General features: G+C 47.2%; 2 protein-coding genes across 2 annotated transcripts; one reads left to right on the forward strand and one right to left on the reverse strand.

The window, feature by feature from the left end:
- Positions 1-10: 10 nt before the first annotated feature.
- Positions 11-13559, reverse strand: vps52 (VPS52 subunit of GARP complex). Its single transcript, XM_083925080.1, has 20 exons — positions 13446-13559; positions 12318-12399; positions 12173-12225; positions 11212-11287; positions 10575-10642; positions 10122-10297; positions 9876-10026; positions 8954-9054; positions 8707-8839; positions 8294-8351; positions 7834-7967; positions 6465-6620; positions 6261-6379; positions 5016-5139; positions 4817-4912; positions 4129-4236; positions 3975-4040; positions 3249-3360; positions 2168-2286; positions 11-940 (listed from the first exon to the last, which is right to left on the reverse strand). Exons 1-20 carry the CDS (start codon positions 13539-13541, stop codon positions 794-796), a joined length of 2175 nt encoding a protein of 724 aa, XP_083781206.1. The 5' UTR covers positions 13542-13559; the 3' UTR covers positions 11-793.
- A 447-nt stretch (positions 13560-14006) lies between these two features.
- Positions 14007-17662, forward strand: rps18 (ribosomal protein S18). The gene is made up of 6 exons (XM_083926061.1): positions 14007-14042; positions 15309-15407; positions 15590-15676; positions 15968-16069; positions 17067-17158; positions 17545-17662. The coding sequence occupies exons 1-6, from the start codon at positions 14040-14042 to the stop codon at positions 17618-17620; spliced, it is 459 nt and encodes a 152-aa protein (XP_083782187.1). The 5' UTR covers positions 14007-14039; the 3' UTR covers positions 17621-17662.
- Positions 17663-18207: the final 545 nt, after the last annotated feature.

Here is an 18207-nt window from a genome sequence, read left to right on the forward strand (position 1 = left end):
ACACACACACACACACACACACACACACACACACACATATATATTTATATATATATGTACTGTATATCTGTATATGTGTGTGTGTGGACAATTTAAACTAACTAGGTTGTAATTAATGTGCGTTAATCAGTAGCTGGTTTGTGGGTTTCAGCGCATGCTTCCTCTTCACATCGCTCCGTTCACACTTTATATTGTATTTGACGTTCAAAGTGGTGTTTGTTCTGAATGTTAACCCATTTAATAACGACTAGATGATATTTCCTTTGTTCCATTGATACTGGTTTATTTCATTTCCATTCAAACCGATGTGATCGTTCTTGACTCTGATGTGAGCTCTGTTCGTAGTTATATTTATATTATGTAGCTTACAGTATTTAAATGTATTATTTTTGTGTTCAAATCTGCTAAATAAACAAAAACAAGACAACGAACATGTCGTAGTTCCATTATTGATGGTTAAACTCCACAGACCGTTGCTTCACACTGGAATGACGTCAGACACAGATACACAACGAAACGCAACAGGGGTCTCAAACCGACCCGGACTGAACTCTTCAGCTTATTATTATTATTATTATTATTATTATGGTTCTCTGCTTTTCTCCGCACTTTAGATGCGTGAGATAATATATTAACATTCAAAGACTTGCTTCATATCCAGCGGAGACGTCAGAGACTTACTGACCAGCTGGAGGGGAAATGTCTGCTTTGAGTTCAGAAAGCCTCTTCAGAGGAGCGACACCTCCGGACTCAAACCGGTGTGTTCAGACTTTCACGCTCGTGCTCCGGACGATCAGAAGTTGGGTTTGTGCTTCTTCACCTCCACCATGAGGTGGTGCAGGTTGATGAGCTCCGAGCGCACGGCCAGGCTGCGGAACGTGGGCTGGTTCAGGACCTTGTGGAAGCCGTGGTAGTACTGGATGAGCTGCGTCAGGGCGCCCTGCGGCAGGAACAGGAAGTACAGGACGTGTTGACTTCCTCTTACATCATCAGCCTTCAGCGTGAGTGTTCACCTAATGTCACTTCCTCAGAAGTCAACGAGCAAATACGACGGGAAAACCTCAACATCATAACAACAAAGGTCATTTAGTCATTAATTATTAACTGCTGCCTCACCTGTCTCTGTCTCACCTGTGTGTGTCTCATCTGTGTGTGTCTCACCTGTGTGTGTCTCACCTGTGTGTGTCTCACCTGTGTGTCTCACCTGTGTGTGTCTCACCTGTGTGTGTCTCTACTGTATGAGTCTCACCTGTGTGTGTCTCACCTGTGTGTCTCGCCTGTCTCTATCTCACCTGTCTGTGTCTCGCCGGTCTCTGTCTCTCACCTGTGTGTGTCTCACCTGTCTGTGTCTCACCTGTCTGTGTCTCGCCTTTCTGTGTCTCACCTGTCCGTGTCTCACCTGTCCGTGTCTCACCTGTCTGTGTCTCACCTGTCTGTGTCTCACCTGTGTGTGTCTCTCCTGTATGAGTCCCTCCTGAATGAGTCCCTCCTGTGTTGGTCTTACCTTTCTCTGTCTCTCCTGTCTCTGTCTCACCTGTGTGCGTCTCTCACCTGTCTGTCTCTCCTGTCGTTGTCTCGCCTGTGTGTGTCTCACCTGTCTCTCACTCACCTGTCTCGCCTGTGTGTGTCTCACCTGTCTCAGTCTCTCCTGCGTGTCTCACCTGTCTGTCTCTTACCTGTCTGTGTCTCACCTGTGTGTGTCTCACCTGTGTGTGTCTCACCTGTATGAGTCCCTCCTGTATGAGTCCCTCCTGTGTTGGTCTTACCTGTGTCTGGGTCTCACCTGTCTCTGTCTCTCCTGTCTCTGTCTCACCTGTGTGCGTCTCACCTGTCTGTGTCTCTCCTGTCGTTGTCTGGCCTGTGTGTGTCTCACCTGTCTCTCACTCACCTGTCTCTCACTCACCTGTCTCTCACTCACCTGTCTCTCACTCACCTGTCTCTCCTGTCTGTCTCACCTGTGTGTGTCTCGCCTGTGTGTGTCTCACCTGTCTCTTCCTCACCTGTCTCAGTCTTTCCTGTCTGCGTCACCCGTCTGTCTCTCACCCGTCTCTGTCTCTCACCTGTCTGTGTCTCTCACCTGTCACTGTCTCTCCTGTGTGTCTCTCCCCTGTCTGTCTCTCCCCTGTCTGTCTCTCACCTGTCTGCCTCTCACCCGTCTGTGTCTCACCTGTATGATGCTGGTTCCGTTCTTGAAGTTGGTGAAGGACCTCATGACGTCCTGACTCATCGACTCCACCGACTGTTTCCAGGTGCTGGAGAACCCTCGAACCAGCTGAGTGATACGAGCTGCAACACACACACACACACACACGCACACACACACACACACACACACACACACACACGCTGCGGTGAGTGTGAGAGGAAACGCAGCAAGAACAAAAGGAAGTTTTGATCTCAGGAGAAACAAAACTGAGAGGACGCCGTTCATTATCTGTAAAACAGAACTCAAGAGCGCGGTGAGAGATCCCCGCTCACGCTGACACGCTGAGTCAGGAGGTTACATCCTGTCGGGGACCACATCAGCAGCTCTGTGGGTTTCTTTGGTGTTTTTATCTGAAACTTCAGGTTATTTCTAAGAACCAGACGCTCCTCAGGGTGCCCTCCCACTGTGCCTCCGTCCCGTGCCCCGTGCTTTAGGGTCCTTGTCCCCCCCTCCAGGCCCGTTTGTACTCACACTACCTGGGCCTCGGAGAATGCTTCTTGCTGCCTATACGTCATCACGCCGTAACACGTCACACGCATTGATGACGTCATGGCGATGCGTGGCTTTGTTTCCAGATCTTTCCGTAGACCTCGGAGTTTTTTGTGCGTCTTGTCGACTGTTTTTGAATCTTTTCATCGACCAAATCTGCAGTAAACACTCCACCTCCGCATCACACCAACGTGAACCTTTCACCGCCATTGTTTGAAATGTCCGCGCATGGTCCCTCCTTCTTTTTTCTACGTCCCAACAGGCGCACAGGAAATGACCTCAGAACCGCCGTAGGCCTCCTGCTCGTACACACGCTCGTGCTCGTACACGTGCAAACGTGCTTTACTAAAGCCCACCTCTCCCAAACGGGCCGTGGACGGCAAGCGTGCCGCTCCTAGACGTGGTACGGTTGCACTCACACTGGTCAAAGGAACCAGACTTTAGCTGTGAAAAACGTGCTCGGGCACGGGACGGAGGCACAGTGGGAGTGCACCCTTAAACACATTTAAACCTGTAAATAAAACATGTGAAAAGCGAGTTCGACTCCTCTCACCTTCCTCGTTCTTCAGCCGGTCCAGTTGCCCTTTCTCCATCGAAGCCTCCGCCTCCTTCACGAAGGCGATCATTCCTCCGAAGGGCGGAGACAGAATCTCCTCGATGAACTCCTGCGGGTTAAAAACACGACAGTCCAAGGGCTCTGTGTAGCGTTTATTGATACGTTTTTCTCCTAAATATAAGACTCGGGTGAATTCTTTTCCCTGGTAATCATCCTGAAAAAGGAAAGTCGTCTTATTTTCGGGCTCTAGATTTTAAAGTGCGTGCTTCTATAGACACGTGTTTATAGACAGTCAGGGTTCCTTTCATCACAACACTGTTAACAAAGACAACTAGCTCACTGTGACAGGGGCCTGAGACACGGAGACACAGCGATGCTCCGAGAAAAAGAGTCTCAAACGTGTGAGGAGGAGTTCTGATGCCATTTTACTAAGACGGTGATAAACGCAGCAGAGTCAAACAGCTGTGAAGCAGCTGAGAAACACGCTGTCAGAGATTAACGGAGCTGCTCAGTGAGACGCAGGAGGGGTCACTTGGTCTGGTTTTATAGCAGGCGCACATAAAATTACCTCAGAACCGCCGTAGGCGTCGTGCTCGTGCGCACGCAGTGTGAGTGCGCCCCTAAATATTCCCGCAGCCGTGTCAAAACAAAACCTGCGAGGACAAAGAGCACCCGGGAAAAGAGGGGACTTCACATTTCCCATAATGCCTCTGGGACGTTTACCTGCGTCCTGGCGAGGAGCAGCTGCTGGAAACCTTCCACCTCCTTGCTGTCGTCTGCCGCCCTCTCCTGGACGAACAGGGAAACACACTCAGCAGTGAGACGCGTCATCAACATTTACACACGGGGACAAACGACCACGGGCCGCGGGGCTCACCATGAGCACGCTGAGCATCATGTCGTAGTTGTTGATGAGGAAGATGAGCTGGTCTCTCCTGGAGGGAAACTCCGCCGCCATCTTCAGGACGAAGTTTTCCACCTCCACCTGGGAAACAAATGTTTGATCATCAATACACACACACACACACACACACGCACACGCACACGCACACACACACGCACACAGGACCTATAGCCATGCAATTAATGGAGAGATGTCAGAGCGAGGGGGCTGACAATGGATCAGCGCCCCGAGCAGTTTGGGGCACGGTGCCTTGCTCAACAGCACCTCTGCAGTGCCCAATAGATGAACTGGCACCTCTCCAGCCCCCAGTCCACGCTCCATTCATGATCCACACAGGGACTCGAACCGGCGACTGTCTGTGGTATTTTGGTAACTTTGACACATTTTCTTTCCTTATGGAACAAACTGATGCTTAGTTCTGTTTCCTCTCTGTGCTCAGAGCATTTATTTTGATACACAAAAGCCTCTGTGTGTGTGTGTGTGTGTGTGTGTGTGTGTGTGTGTGTGTGTGTGTGTGTGTGTGTGTGTGTGTGTGTGTGTGTGTGTGTGTGTGTGTGTGTGTGTGTGTGTGTGTGTGTGTATGTCTGTATGTCTGTGTGTGTGTGTGTGTGTGTGTGTGTGTGTGTGTGTGTGTGTGTGTGTGTGTGTGTGTGTGTCTGACCTGCAGCTGTCCCAGCAGACTGTGTGTTCTCTCGTTGGGAAACGTCTGGTTGATGCTGACGATGGCCGACGAGAACTCTGCGTAACGACGAGTGATCTGAAAATCAACAAACACACCCTCAAACACACTGGTGTATGTGTGTGCGTGGTGTGTGTGTGTGTGTGTGTGTGTATGTGTGTGTGTGTGTGTGTAGACCTACGTAGTGCGGCCTGGTGTCCAGGACTCCCAGTTTCTGAGGGTCTGTGTTTCTGATGCTGTGGATGTTCATCTCCAGAATCATTTCAAACCTCGGCCACAGCAGCTCCAACACGGCCTCCCAGTACCTGACGCACACACACACGAACGCGCACACACACACACACACAACACACACACGCACAAAAAACACACACACACACATTTTGACAACTAAAAACTCCAGAGCTCTCAGAAGTGTTTGGCCTGGAGCGCTGAGACTTCACACAGGTGTAGTTATGCATGCATGTTGTTTTTTGGGTTTAACAAAAAGGTGAAAATTTGAAAAAAAAAAAGGGTTTAAAACAAAGCAGCAATGGGCTCCTTCCACTGTAATGGACTTTACTATGAGAGGAGCTGGTACAGGGGCCAGTAGGTAAGTCTTTAAAACACTCTTTAATAAACTCTGGCTTCACTAACTACGCTGTTGCTGCTTTGTTGTGTGTGTAGGGACTCTTCTCATGCTGCTGCAGAGGTTTGCTGTTATTTTCAGCAGCATTAGTGGTTAAAAAAGACCTTTGAATGCCTTCACGTGCTGCCCCGAGCTAATCACTGTTAGCTAGTGTTAGGAGCAACTCTCCATGATTTCACTGTCTGAAAAATGAAAACAAAGCATCATCAGCGTAGTTAGTGAAGCCAGAGTTTATTAAAAGAGTGTTTTAAAGACTTACCTACTGGCCCCTGGCACTCACACTGTCCTTCCGCACCAGGCCAAAACAGGTTTTTCGGCTAAAGCCTAGTGCGTTTGACCAGTGTGAGTGCAACCGCTCCGCGCATAGCTGCGGTACTCCGAGGTCTACGGAAAGATCTGGAAACAAAGCCACGCATCGCCATGACGTCATCAATGCGTGTGACGTGTTACGGCGTGATGACGTATAGGCAGCAAGAAGCATTCTCCGAGGCCCAGGTAGTGTGAGTACAAACGGGCCTGGAGGGGGGGACAAGTACCCTAAAGCATGGGGCACGGGAAGGAGGCACAGTGTGAGTGCGCCCTTAGTGTGAAAACTCCAGGTTGTGTTTTAGTCTGGACGGCTTTAAACGGAGACGTTTGGGAACGATGACGCAGACGCCCGCGTCAGTCGGTCTCATCAGTTCCTTCAGCTCACAGACCATTTTGAAACAATCTCCAACCGCACAAGCGTTTCAGAATGAAAGCGTCGTCGTGTGGATGAAACAAATGACCTCGGCGGGTCCTTATCGGGACACTGACTTGTCGAGAGCGGGGATGGTCCTCTTGGCCGTGATGGCTCTGAACCGCAGGATGATGTGGATGCAGAGGAAGACGGCGATGCTGTCGTAGCAGTCGGACACGTACGTGGACATGCTCTTCTGCAGAGACGATGAGAACGACACAACGTGACTCCGCGTAAATAAAAGACACTGAAAACATTAAGGCGAGGCGCGTCGTTCGTACCAGGAACATGCTGAGAGTTTTGCCCATGATGCTGTTGAAGAGGTCCAGGGCGGAGTTCCCCGTCACCATGAAGAAGTCGGAGAGGAAGAGGAACTCCCTGCAGCCGTTGTCCAGCAGAGCGTAGTGCTGGCTGCGGAACAGCGTCTCGTAGGGATACTGGAGGAGAAGCAGAAGCGTTCGTCACATCATCTCCTGGAGAGTCTCAGTTAAGATGAATAAATGTGAGTCAGGAGGAGCCACAAGGTGTCAGTGTTGACTGTTTCCACCCCAGTACAGGTTGATGACTGGACGTCTGTTTGACCTCCTGTCAACTTATTATCATCAACGTTCATTCCTTATTATAGAATATGTAACATTTCCACTTTAAAGTATCTAAAAAGCACCAAACCTGTTATATATTTATCTGAGTTGTGGACTCACATCATCCCAAATAAGCCTCCCACGTCAGCTGACATGTTGGTTCTTGTGTTTTCTTCAGTTATACGTTTGTATAATAATAAAGTGTAATTCATAAATCATCCCGTGGGCTTTTTCAGCATTTACATACATTAAATAATCCATCAAGACAGTTTTTTTTTCTGTAACAACTATTAACGAAGAGAGATGCTAACAGCCGGACGTGGCTAACAGGGATTAGCTCGGGGCAGCACGGTGAAGGCATTCAAAGGTCTTTTTTAACCACTAATGCTGCTGATAATAACAGCAAACCTCTGCAGCAGCATGAGAAGAGTCCCTACACACACAACAAAGCAGCAACAGCGTAGAGAGTGAAGCCAGAGTTTATTAAAAGAGTGTATTTAAGGCGCAATCACTCTGTCCGAGCACGTTTCACGGCTAATGTCTGGTTCCTTTGACCAGTGTGAGTGCAACCGTACCGCGTCTAGGAGCGGCACGGTTGCCGTCCACGGCCCGTTTGGGAGAGGTGGGCTTTTGTAAAGCACGTTTGCACGTGTACGAGCACGAGCGTGCGCACGTGTACGACCACAAGGCCCAGGTAGTGTGAGTACAAACGGGCCTGGAGGGGGGGACAAGGACCCTAAAGCACGGGGCACGGGACGAACGGACGCACAGTTGGAGGGCGCCCTAAAAGACTTACCTACTGGCCCCTGTACCAGCTTCTCTCATAGTAAAGTCCATTACAGTGGATTACCAAAGTAAATCCCAAAACTGTCTCGATGGCTTATTTAATGTAAATGCCGAAAAAGACCAATCGGATAATTTTGCGCCGAAATTGCGCTTTAAAGATGTCGGTACTAGTACGACTCTGTGCGCCTCACAAATATAGTGTTGTGACTTGACCTGAGGAGGTGATGTGTTGTTGTTGTTGTTGTTGCTTGTTGTTGTCGTTATTGTGTTTGCATCGTCTCACCCTGCTGTCTCCTCTCTGAGCCGTGTGTGGAACCAGGATGGGCCCCTCCAGCTCTGCAGGACTCAGTATGGCCCCCCTCTGGCCCAGAGTGAAGATGGTGTTCCTGCTCTTCAGGGACGGTTTGGAGAAGAAACCTGCGGCAGGAAGTCAAGGAGCATCCTGCGGCTCACACACACACACACACACACCAGCCTTATCATGTGAGTGTAACACATACCTGTGTCTGTGTCACAGCTGGGTTACTGGGTGAACATGTCACACAAACATGCGCTGAATGTGACCCGAGGCGTTTCCTGTATTTGTCTCATTTCACACACTGACGTTAGTTCTGTGGCGGTTCTGTTTGTCGGCGTCTCTGGAGCCGAGCCGCAGCCGCTGCACACGTTCACTCGCTTTCTCACTTTGTCACATTCACAAAAACCTTCCGGGTCACTCGAACACAAAGAGGTTTAAAGGATATCTTTCTTGGCCGTGTCCTCGACTCCCATGAGGTCGTCTTTGTCTGCGACCTCCTCGTACTGCAGAGAGGAGAGAGAAACACCAGGTCACAGCTCAAACTCATTCATTCATTCATCTTCAACCGCTTGTCCTCAGGGACACCCTGGATGGGGTCCACCCTGGACAGGACGCCAGTCTATCACAGGACACATAGAGACGAACAGAGACAGACAACCATTCACACCTACGGGTGATTTAGAGTCACCAATGAACCGAACACCTGCACGTCTTTGGACTGTGGGAGGAAACCGGAGAACCCGGAGAAAACCCACGCAGACACGGGGACAACATGCAAACTCCACAGAGAAGGGCCCCAGCAGGGATTCAAACCAGGAACCCCTCTCACTGTGAGGCGACTGTGCTAAATCCACCCACCTGCACTTTGAGCAGCCGGCCGCTGTACGACTTGAAGTAACTGTAGTAAATCTTGCTCATCGTGTCCACGTACTCGTCTCTGATCTCCTTGGCGACGGATCTCTCGTTGGCCAGAAGGAACTGATAGAAGAACCTGAGGCGAAACCATCGAAGCGTTTGAACCATTTTCTAAATGATGTGTTTGTAGTCATGGTTACTGTTGTTGGTGTGGACCGTGTCCCTGATGGAAAGAGTGTGAGAGCGTCACCTGTACTTGAGCAGAGTGTTCTGGGGGATCTGGTAGTTCGTCATCGGCTTCCTGAAGGAGTAAGTCTTCTGGAGGATGAACTCTCGGATCTTGGACACCGCCTGCAGCGAGGAGGGAATAATAACAGAGTTTCTGGAGTTTAGAGAAAGAAGGAGGAAAACAGAACTTCAGAGTTTCTCAGAGTCTTTTAAAAAAGAGAGAGAAACTAAAATCTACAGCAGCAAAAAAGTAATAATTCATTTAGGGCGCACTCACACTGTCCCTCCGCACCGTGCACAAACAGGTTTTTCGGGTCAAGCCTAGTGCGTTTGACCAGTGTGAGTGCAACCGCTCCACGCATAACTGCGGCCAGCTGGCCGTCCACGGCCCGTTTCAGAGAGGTGGGCTTTAGTAAAGCACGTTTGCACGTGTACGAGCATGAGCGTGCGCACGTGTACGAGCACGAGGCCTACGGCGGTTCTGAGGTCATTTCCTGTGCGCCTGTTGGGACGTAGAAAAAAGAAGGAGGGACCATGCGCGGACATTTCAAACAATGGCGGTGAAAGGTTCACGTTGGTGTGATGCGGAGGTGGAGTGTTTACTGCAGATTTGGTCGATGAAAAGATTCAAAAACAGTCGACAAGACGCACAAAAACTCCGAGGTCTACGGAAAGATCTGGAAACAAAGCCACGCATCGCCATGACGTCATCAATGCGTGTGACGTGTTACGGCGTGATGACGTATAGGCAGCAAGAAGCATTCTCCGAGGCCCAGGTAGTGTGAGTACAAACGGGCCTGGAGGGGGGGACAAGGACCCTAAAGCACGGGGCACGGGACGGAGGCACAGTGGGAGGGCGCCCTGACAGTCTGTCGGGTTCTACTTGCAGCCTTATTTATATTCACATTTTCTGATGAACTGCCTCCCCTCTGTCTCTGTCTCACCTTGAGTTTGAGGCGGTCGACGATGTCCTGGATGTCGGAGCAGGCCAGCGTCTCCCTGAAGCTCAGCTCTTTGGCGAAGTTGATCTTGTTGTTGAGTTCGTGGAGCTGCTCCAGAAACTCCTGCTCCGTCACGGGACTGTCCAGGATGGTGCTGCGACGATGACGAGGGCGACACACGTGAGACAGCGTCAGACCAGCACTCTACTCTTTCACACCTCACCCTGTACGTGCAGCCGCTCCACTTACGAGATCATGGCTCCGGGCACCACCAGCTCGTCCACCAGCTGGCTGAGGTGGCTGCGCACCGCCTGCCTGTTCTTCAGCCGGACGTTCATGCTGACCGACTGCTGCTGCAGCGTCTGGATCTCACTGCTGATGGAGGACAGGTCGCTCTGGAAGCCGCTCAGCATTCCCTCCATACGCTGACACAACCAGGGAACAAGCAGGGAACTCAAAGGTGTTCAAAGAGTACTGAGCTCTGTGTGTTTTGGTTGGTTTTATGCACATGTTTTGTATTTCTATCAGAACCGGGGCCTCATTCATAAAACTGTGCGCAGAATTATTCCAAAAATTTATAAATGAGGCCTCTGGTGACCGGTTCAGAGGGTTTGGAGAGGCAGCGAGTTACAGCATCTGATAAATGTGTTCTTTCCTCCTCCCGCTGACTCACGGTGGCGGGGAGACGGCGTCTGGTCTTACCTCCAGGATGGAGTCGCAGGCGGTGATCTGGTTGTGCAGGAGAGCGATGTTCTGACTCTCCTTGATGTCTGACGGACGAACGCTCAGGGAAACAGAACGATGAGGTTTCAAACGCCTCCAAAAAACGTTTTAACAGTGAAATCAAATGATGATGAAAGCTGAACGTGCGCTCACAGTTATTCTATTTAAACTGCATTTTCACGCCTTCACGTTTCACATCAGCGGATAAATATAAGTTTGAGATGTTTATAGAGAAGAAGTGGTTTTACTCTGTTCTTTCGATACTTTGGGCTGTTGCATTTATTGACACACTCTTAAAAAATCCAATTTTGATTTCAGTTAAAGCTGAAAAAAGTTTCCTTTCATCAAACCTTTATAAAAACAGAACGTCCCGCTGAAGAGGAAGATGTGTTTTTTAAAGGGTTTCCTTTAAGAAAAGACTAAAAGCTGCAGATAAACAACAACAACAACAACATCTGGTGCTAAATGTTTGTCCCCTAAAAGAAAGAGTGAAGTTTAAAGAAGACGCCTGTTTGAGATTAAAAGGTGGTAAAACTCCAGCAGACGAGCAGGAAACCGGTGGAATCTGAAGCAAAAGCTGCTGTTCGCTCTCACAGGACACTGGAAGGAAGGATACAGTCTTTGATGGACGCCTGTTCGATCCTCATCAGCTCCGACTCCACCTGTTTGGAGTACTGACGCAGGTCTACGCCCTGGACGCACAACAGGAAACACCACCGTCATCACATTCATAGAACACACACATGCGTAGTGTTGTTGGCAGCTCTGCAGTTTTGACAGAAATTAAAATAATTCTGAACCCGAGAAAGTGTTTTCTCACAGACGCTGGATTCATTTAGAGCACGTCGCCTCGTGGTGACAGGTTACATTTGTTTAAGGTGCTCTCTCAGACCTCCCTGTTGCATCCTGACGCTCAGGGCCCCCTCACACTGTGCGTCTGTACCGTGCCCACACAGGTTTCACGGCTAAAGTCTGGTTCCTTTGACCAGTGTGAGTGCAACCGTACCGCGTCTAGGAGCGGCACGCTTGCCGTCCATGGACCGTTTGGGAGAGGTGGGCTTTAGTAAAGCACGTTTGCACATGTACGAGCATGAGCGTGCGCACGTGTACGAGCACGAGCACGTGTACGAGCACGAGCATGTGTACGAGCACGAGGCCTACAGCGGCTCTGAGGTCATTTCCTGTGCGCCTGTTGGGACTTAGAAAAAAGAAGGAGGGACCATGCGCGGACATTTCAAACAATGGCGGTGAAAGGTTCACGTTGGTGTGATGCGGAGGTGGAGTGTTTACTGCAGATTTGGTAGATGAAAAGATTCAAAAACAGTCGACAAGACGCACAAAAACTCCGAGGTCTACGGAAAGATCTGGAAACAAAGCCACGCATCGCCATGACGTCATCAATGCGTGTGACGTGTTACGGCGTGATGACGTATAGGCAGCAAGAAGCATTCTCCGAGGCCCAGGTAGTGTGAGGACAAACGGGCCTGGAGGGGGGGACAAGGACCCTAAAGCACGGGGCACGGGACGGAGGCACAGTGGGAGGGCGCCCTCACACATCAGCGGCAGGATCCTCTTACCGTTTTGAGCGCCTCCTTCACGAGGTCGTCTTCAAGATTGGCCTGGATGTGAACTGCAGGAGACAAGAGAAGAAGAGCGTGACACAGGTGCTCTTTTGTGTTAGGATCGCACTCTGAGACACAGTAGTGAGAAACAGCGACGTACTGTCCACTTCATCCAAGATAAACTCGTCCGTGGTGAGGTCCAGTTCTCCCAGGTTGAGGTTTGTGATGTCTCCATCCATCTTCTACATAAAGAACAAAAAACACACACATTATTATTATATTTATTATCACGACCACTTTACCAGGTGGTGGGTCGATCTTCAACAATAAATAAACTGTGTGAAGGGAAGTTAAAATACACTTTCAATACAAATACATTTTAATAGTGAACTTATTTTGTTGGGAAATTAAACACAAATAAAATCAAGCCAATTTGTTATCGACTAATCCTTTCAACAGCAGTGACGTCACACTCTGTTGCTAAGGGATACATTCAGGAAGTCACTGAGCTTGTTTTGACAGGATGCTAACAGGATGCTAACAGCTACATTAGCTTCAGCCAACATGTGATAAAAACACAGTTTGGGAAGGATCTTATTTACTGTGACACATTTGAGTTTATGTTTATAAAAAAGAAAAACAGAGAAGGTCACACAGAAAATAATAATATTACACAACTAATAAACATAGAGAGACATGGATAAGAAACACTTGATGTAGTTAGTTCATCAGAATGTAAACAGTACAATACAAAAGTATGAAAACAGTTGTGTGATTTTGTGCTGAGCGGACACAAAAATACAAACAAAAACAGACAGAATACAAAGAATGTATCAATAACTAAACATAAAGAAGACATTAAAGGTTATAAATATAAAATATAAAATATTTTTACAATGATTCACAGCCTCCTCTGTCATGCATTTATTTTATATTATTATTATATATATATTTATTTAATTTTCTGGACAAGTATTTAACAAAATAAAATGTATTTCTCGTATATTATCATCAAATAAAATGAGATACTTACTGATATATTTCAACTTAGCATCCAAAATATGAATTAATTCAGAATTAAAATAATATATAATAATATTAACAATAATTATAATGTAACAAATAAGTAAATAAACAAAATAATAAAGAAGAAAGCTGTAAAAGGATAAATGTGACGTTACAGTTCAGTGAATGCTAACCGGAAACGGGGACGAATGAGCTCATAAACCGTTAAATATTTAATATTTTCACTTAAACTAAAGATATAAAAGATAAACTCGGGATTCACCTCGTCTTGTAAATACGCCAGAGCCGTTTCTGTCGGGTTTCCAGCGGAGTTTCCATCGAGAGCAGCTCCGACAGCTGCAGCACAAACCTCCGCCATTGCTAATGCTAACGTCAAAAACACCAGCAGCAACGGCCAATGTAAAGTTCCGCTTCGTCGTCACCGGAAACTCAAAAACGTCATCAAGTTTAGTAGGAACCAAATCATAAAAAACGAGTATAACACCTACATAGATTAAATTACTTAATTTAATACTTTATTTATATTTTGTTAATATACTTTGTTTGACGTATCCAATACAAAATAAATCGGACAGAATTTAAGGGGTGGACACACTTCCGTTCGCCGTCACCGGAAACCCAAAAGCGTCATCGCGTTTATTAGGAACCAAAAAATGAAAAAAATATAAAACCTTCATACATTAAATAACTTAATTCAATTCTTTATTTATATTCCGTCATTATACTTTGTTTGATTTCTCCAATACAAAATAAATCGGACAGAATTTAAGTGAAGCACCCACTTCCGTTCGCCGTCAGTCTCAAACTCTCGCGAGAACGGTTGCGGCTTCCTCTTCGCACGGAACCTACTTCCAAGATGGTGAGTTACGTTTTCTGTCAACCTGGACTAGTTTGTAAATCCGCGATCATCGGCCTTTAATTTCACTTTTATCTTCACATTAGAAGTTAAAAGAACATAATAGAGTCTGAGCGAGCGGAGCCATGTTGAATTGTCGTCATATTAATCGCAGAAATAAGACTTTTGAACGCAGTTTGCAGTCGGCGCTGAGCTGAGGTGATGAGCGGGTGTTAGCATGTCGGGATCAGGCTGGACACAAAAGCATGTTACACCGGGGAAAGAGCGCAGGCAGCCGGGTCCATTAAAGTGCTCTGTCGCTTCGGTTTGTGGTTCAGTCAGATTCATGATCCGGGTGTTTTTGAAGGTTTTGGAGACGCGGTAAAGTTGTTGGTTAGAGCAGCGTTAGCTCGTTTAGCTAGCTGGAGCCAAAAGTGTTAGCTGCAGGGAAACAGACACCACACTGTTACTGTTTGACCCACATTAAGACCTGATCAGACCCTATATCACAGGGTTCCTATGGGGGCTTGAATTTAGAGTCATCAAGGTTTGAAATGTGCTTGAATTTTGGATAAAGTGCTTGGAAATGCTTGAAATTGTATCATTTCCTTCACAATAAACTGCTATAGAACAGAAATCTAATCTAATTTCGTATCCTTCAAGTATACATAAATAACTGCAGTTGTTTACACCACAATACCATCTTGATTCACGTGATTTAATGAAAAAAAATACTGGTTATACCTATGTATGTGTATATTTATGTTGACCACAATTGTAAGGTGCTGGAAAAGCTTGAAAACTAAAGTGCTTCTGAAAGTGTTTGGATTTGACCCCTGAAAAGGTGTTAATACCTTGTTATTAAGATCCACACTGGCCTGGGAACGCCTCAGGATCCCCCAGTTAGAGCTGGTTAATGTGGCCCGGGAAAGGGAAGTTTGGGGTCCCCTGCTAAAGCTGCTGCCCCTGAGACCTGATCCAGGATCAGAGGCTGGAGATGAGATGTTTAAAATGAAACACCACAGCTGTTTACGTGGTCTTCATGTGGTTTTTACAAACGTGAACAGTCGGCAGTGTTGTGTTTCTGGGTCAGGAAGTTGTCAGTCCCAGGATCTGCTGTGAAAGTAAACTTGCGCCTAGATTTGGTGAAATCCGGCACAGTAGTGATAGAAATGTTGTCTTTCAGAAAGAGCACAGTGTTTTTAGTACCGACACATCGATGAGCTTGTAAAAGTCGGCTGACTTTGAGATTCACGTGTCCCTGATTTCGTGTTTGTTCTGTGTTTTCAGTCTCTGGTCATTCCTGAGAAGTTCCAGCACATTCTTCGTGTTCTCAACACGAACATCGATGGCAGGAGGAAAATCGCCTTCGCCATCACTGCCATCAAGGTGCGGCTTCCTCTCAAACATACACTCATGGGTTTTACCTGCCCTTACAACTTTATATTAACGCCTTTAGACGAGACTGAACCTGAAGGGTCTGGTCTGCAGTATTTAAACATAAATTATGTTTTTACTAGAGTTTTGTATTGAGTACATTGACACTTGCGTCCCCGTCTGTCTCGTCTCAGGGAGTTGGCAGACGTTACGCTCATGTCGTCCTGAGGAAGGCCGACATCGACCTCAACAAAAGAGCCGGAGAGCTGACCGACGACGAGGTGAGAGCCGGGCTCAAAACTGAAACTATCGTCCGTTTTAAAGCCTCCGGACTGAATGGATCTGTTTTATATATCACTTTTGTTGTTGCCACAGATTAACACGAGACAGTTTGATGGATAAATGATTAACTAAGGGTTGAGACGCCCAATAATCCTAATTTCTTCTCTTTACTGTGACTGTAAAGTGCCAAATGTTTCCCGATAAGTACTCAGATGTGTGCGGATGCCCGTGTTTGTTAAACTGTGACTTTTCAAACACTTGTTAAATTAACGGCTGCCTTTGTCCTCCAGGTTGAGCGCGTGGTGACCATCATGCAGAACCCTCGTCAGTACAAAATCCCAGATTGGTTCCTCAACAGGCAGAAGGACGTTAAGGACGGCAAATACAGCCAGGTAGGTGACCGCCGGTCAAGCGTTTAGTCTCCTGTTGGATGATTCAGAGTTCAGTTGAAACCCCAGAACTACGATTACAACTAAAGCTGCAGCTGAAGATTCTTTTAAATACACCAGAGCAAATAAAACTGCAGACACTGTTTTTATCTCTGCCTCGTCATCCGCACCAATCACGTCCTCGTCACAGCGAGTGTCCGCAGAGCAAACCAGCTGTAACTGTGGGCTGTATACAGTTACATTAGATTAAATGTTTTTCCTGAGTTGGGTTTGTCAGGGAATCGTGTCCTAATCACAATAATGTTTGAGTATTGTAAAATCATCCCCTCGTCTTCAGTTTAACATCAAACACAGAAGTTTGAGCAGAAGTAACGACCGTCACACAGCGTTCGTACTGGTGCTGGAAATCCATAAACACTGGATTTTAACTCTGGTGTTTTCGAGGTTTGAAAAGTACTTGGATTTTAAATCAAGTGCTTGAAACTGAGCTAAATGCTATAAAACAGAAGGGAGATCTCCATATTCATGACACTGACGTTTTTGCACGACAAACTACTTTTTTTTTTAAATGATTCTTCATCTGTAGAAATTACTTCTGCAGAAGGTTGTCATCAAACAATTGTTTTTATAGATCAGGAACATCTAAATTAACGTAATGATTAAGTGTAATAAGTATTCGGCATCTACTCTGTACAATGACGTAGTTTATCCCAGCTGTGAGGTGCTGAAAATGCAACCTGAAATGCTTTGGAGCAGATGTTTCCATGTCTTTGACTGAATGATTATTGGCAAAGGCAGAAAAGTTTCACTCTTGAATCGTTTTAGTCTTCACTGGAACAACTGTTAAACTCTTCAACAGAAGCTGGAAGTGAACTTAATCTTTTTACGCCCTGTGTTGTTTTAAAGAGTCAAATTAACGTCCAGGCGAGTTCAAAGACAGAAATGTGCTTCCAGACTTCCTGCATCACTTCCTGACGGGTTGTTGTTGTCTTCGTTTCAGGTTCTCGCTAACGGTCTGGACAACAAGCTGAGAGAAGATCTGGAGAGGCTGAAGAAGATCAGGGCTCACCGCGGGCTCAGGCACTTCTGGGGGTAAGAGATCTGGTTCAGTCCAACATGAGCGAGCACATCGTCTCTGCATCGATTCCACCTCGTTTCCAGAGTCACACGCTGTTAAATCAGGCAGCAGATCGCACTTTTAACATGCAGATGAAGTTCTGTAAAAACCCGTCAGGGTGCAGCTTCTTTGTGAGCTGGAGAGCTTTTGACTCCGGAGATGTGGAGCTCTGCGGTTCAGCTGCTCAGTCTTCATTTCTGGGTCCGTGAAGGAGACTCGGTGCAGAGAGAGCCGGTCCTGGAAACACTTGAATCTGCTCACACGTGCTGCGTTCAGTCAGTCTGATCGTGGCACCAGATGAATTTGCTGCATGAACTGTTTCTATTTTCTCATTCTAACGCCTTCTCTCTTCTCCTTCCAGTCTGCGTGTGCGCGGTCAGCACACCAAGACCACCGGGCGTCGCGGTCGCACCGTGGGTGTGTCCAAGAAGAAGTAAACTCCCCTGCTTCCCTTTGTTTCAATAAAAACGTTGACAAAATCTGCACGTTCTGCTGTTATGACTTGTTTTAAAGTGGAGGTTTTACATTAAAGGGGTTCTCTGTGGATTTAATTCACTTTCATAAAGTTGAAAGGGTTCAAAGATAAATGTTCAGAATGAAAGCAAAGACCTGTTGCTTTAAATAACTTCCCATGAAGTCTAAAGTCTAGTCGCAGCTGTGCACTTGACTGCATTAAAATCAAATTTGTAAAAGCTGTGAGACGTGAACATGATCCAGAGGTACTTGAACTCCTTCCCGATCTACCGCTCAGTCCTGGTTCCTACCCTCACCTGTGGTCATGAAAGCTGGGTCAGGACCCAAAGAACCAGGTCCAGGTCCAAGCGTGTGAAATGTGTTTCCTCAGGAGGGGGTCTGGAGTCTCCCTTAGAGAGAGGGGGAGAAGTTCAGCATCCGTGAGGAACTCGGAGTAGAGCCGCTGCTCCTTTGCGTTGAAAGGAGCCAGTTGAGGTGGTTCAGGATCATCTGGTCTGGATGAACCCTGGGCGCCTCCCTAGGGAGGTGTTCCAGGCACGTCCAGCTGGGA

This window comes from Echiichthys vipera (genome assembly GCF_963691815.1).
Source record: "Echiichthys vipera genome assembly, chromosome: 13".
Lineage (NCBI taxonomy): Eukaryota > Metazoa > Chordata > Actinopteri > Perciformes > Trachinidae > Echiichthys > Echiichthys vipera.

Bases quoted from the DNA above. Each gene is read 5' to 3' on its own strand.
- rps18 (XM_083926061.1), top strand. The intron at 15,408-15,589 runs GTGCGGCTTCCT...GTCTCGTCTCAG, and splicing joins TCGCCATCACTGCCATCAAG to GGAGTTGGCAGACGTTACGC. The intron at 16,070-17,066 runs GTAGGTGACCGC...TCTTCGTTTCAG, and splicing joins AGGACGGCAAATACAGCCAG to GTTCTCGCTAACGGTCTGGA.
- vps52 (XM_083925080.1), bottom strand. From the start codon at position 13,541: ATGGCGGAGGTTTGTGCTGCAGCTGTCGGAGCTGCTCTCGATGGAAAC. The intron at 11,288-12,172 runs GTAAGAGGATCC...TTGTGCGTCCAG, and splicing joins TGAAGGAGGCGCTCAAAACG to GGCGTAGACCTGCGTCAGTA. The intron at 5,140-6,260 runs GTCAGTGTCCCG...TGTGTGCGTCAG, and splicing joins ACCATCCCCGCTCTCGACAA to GTACTGGGAGGCCGTGTTGG.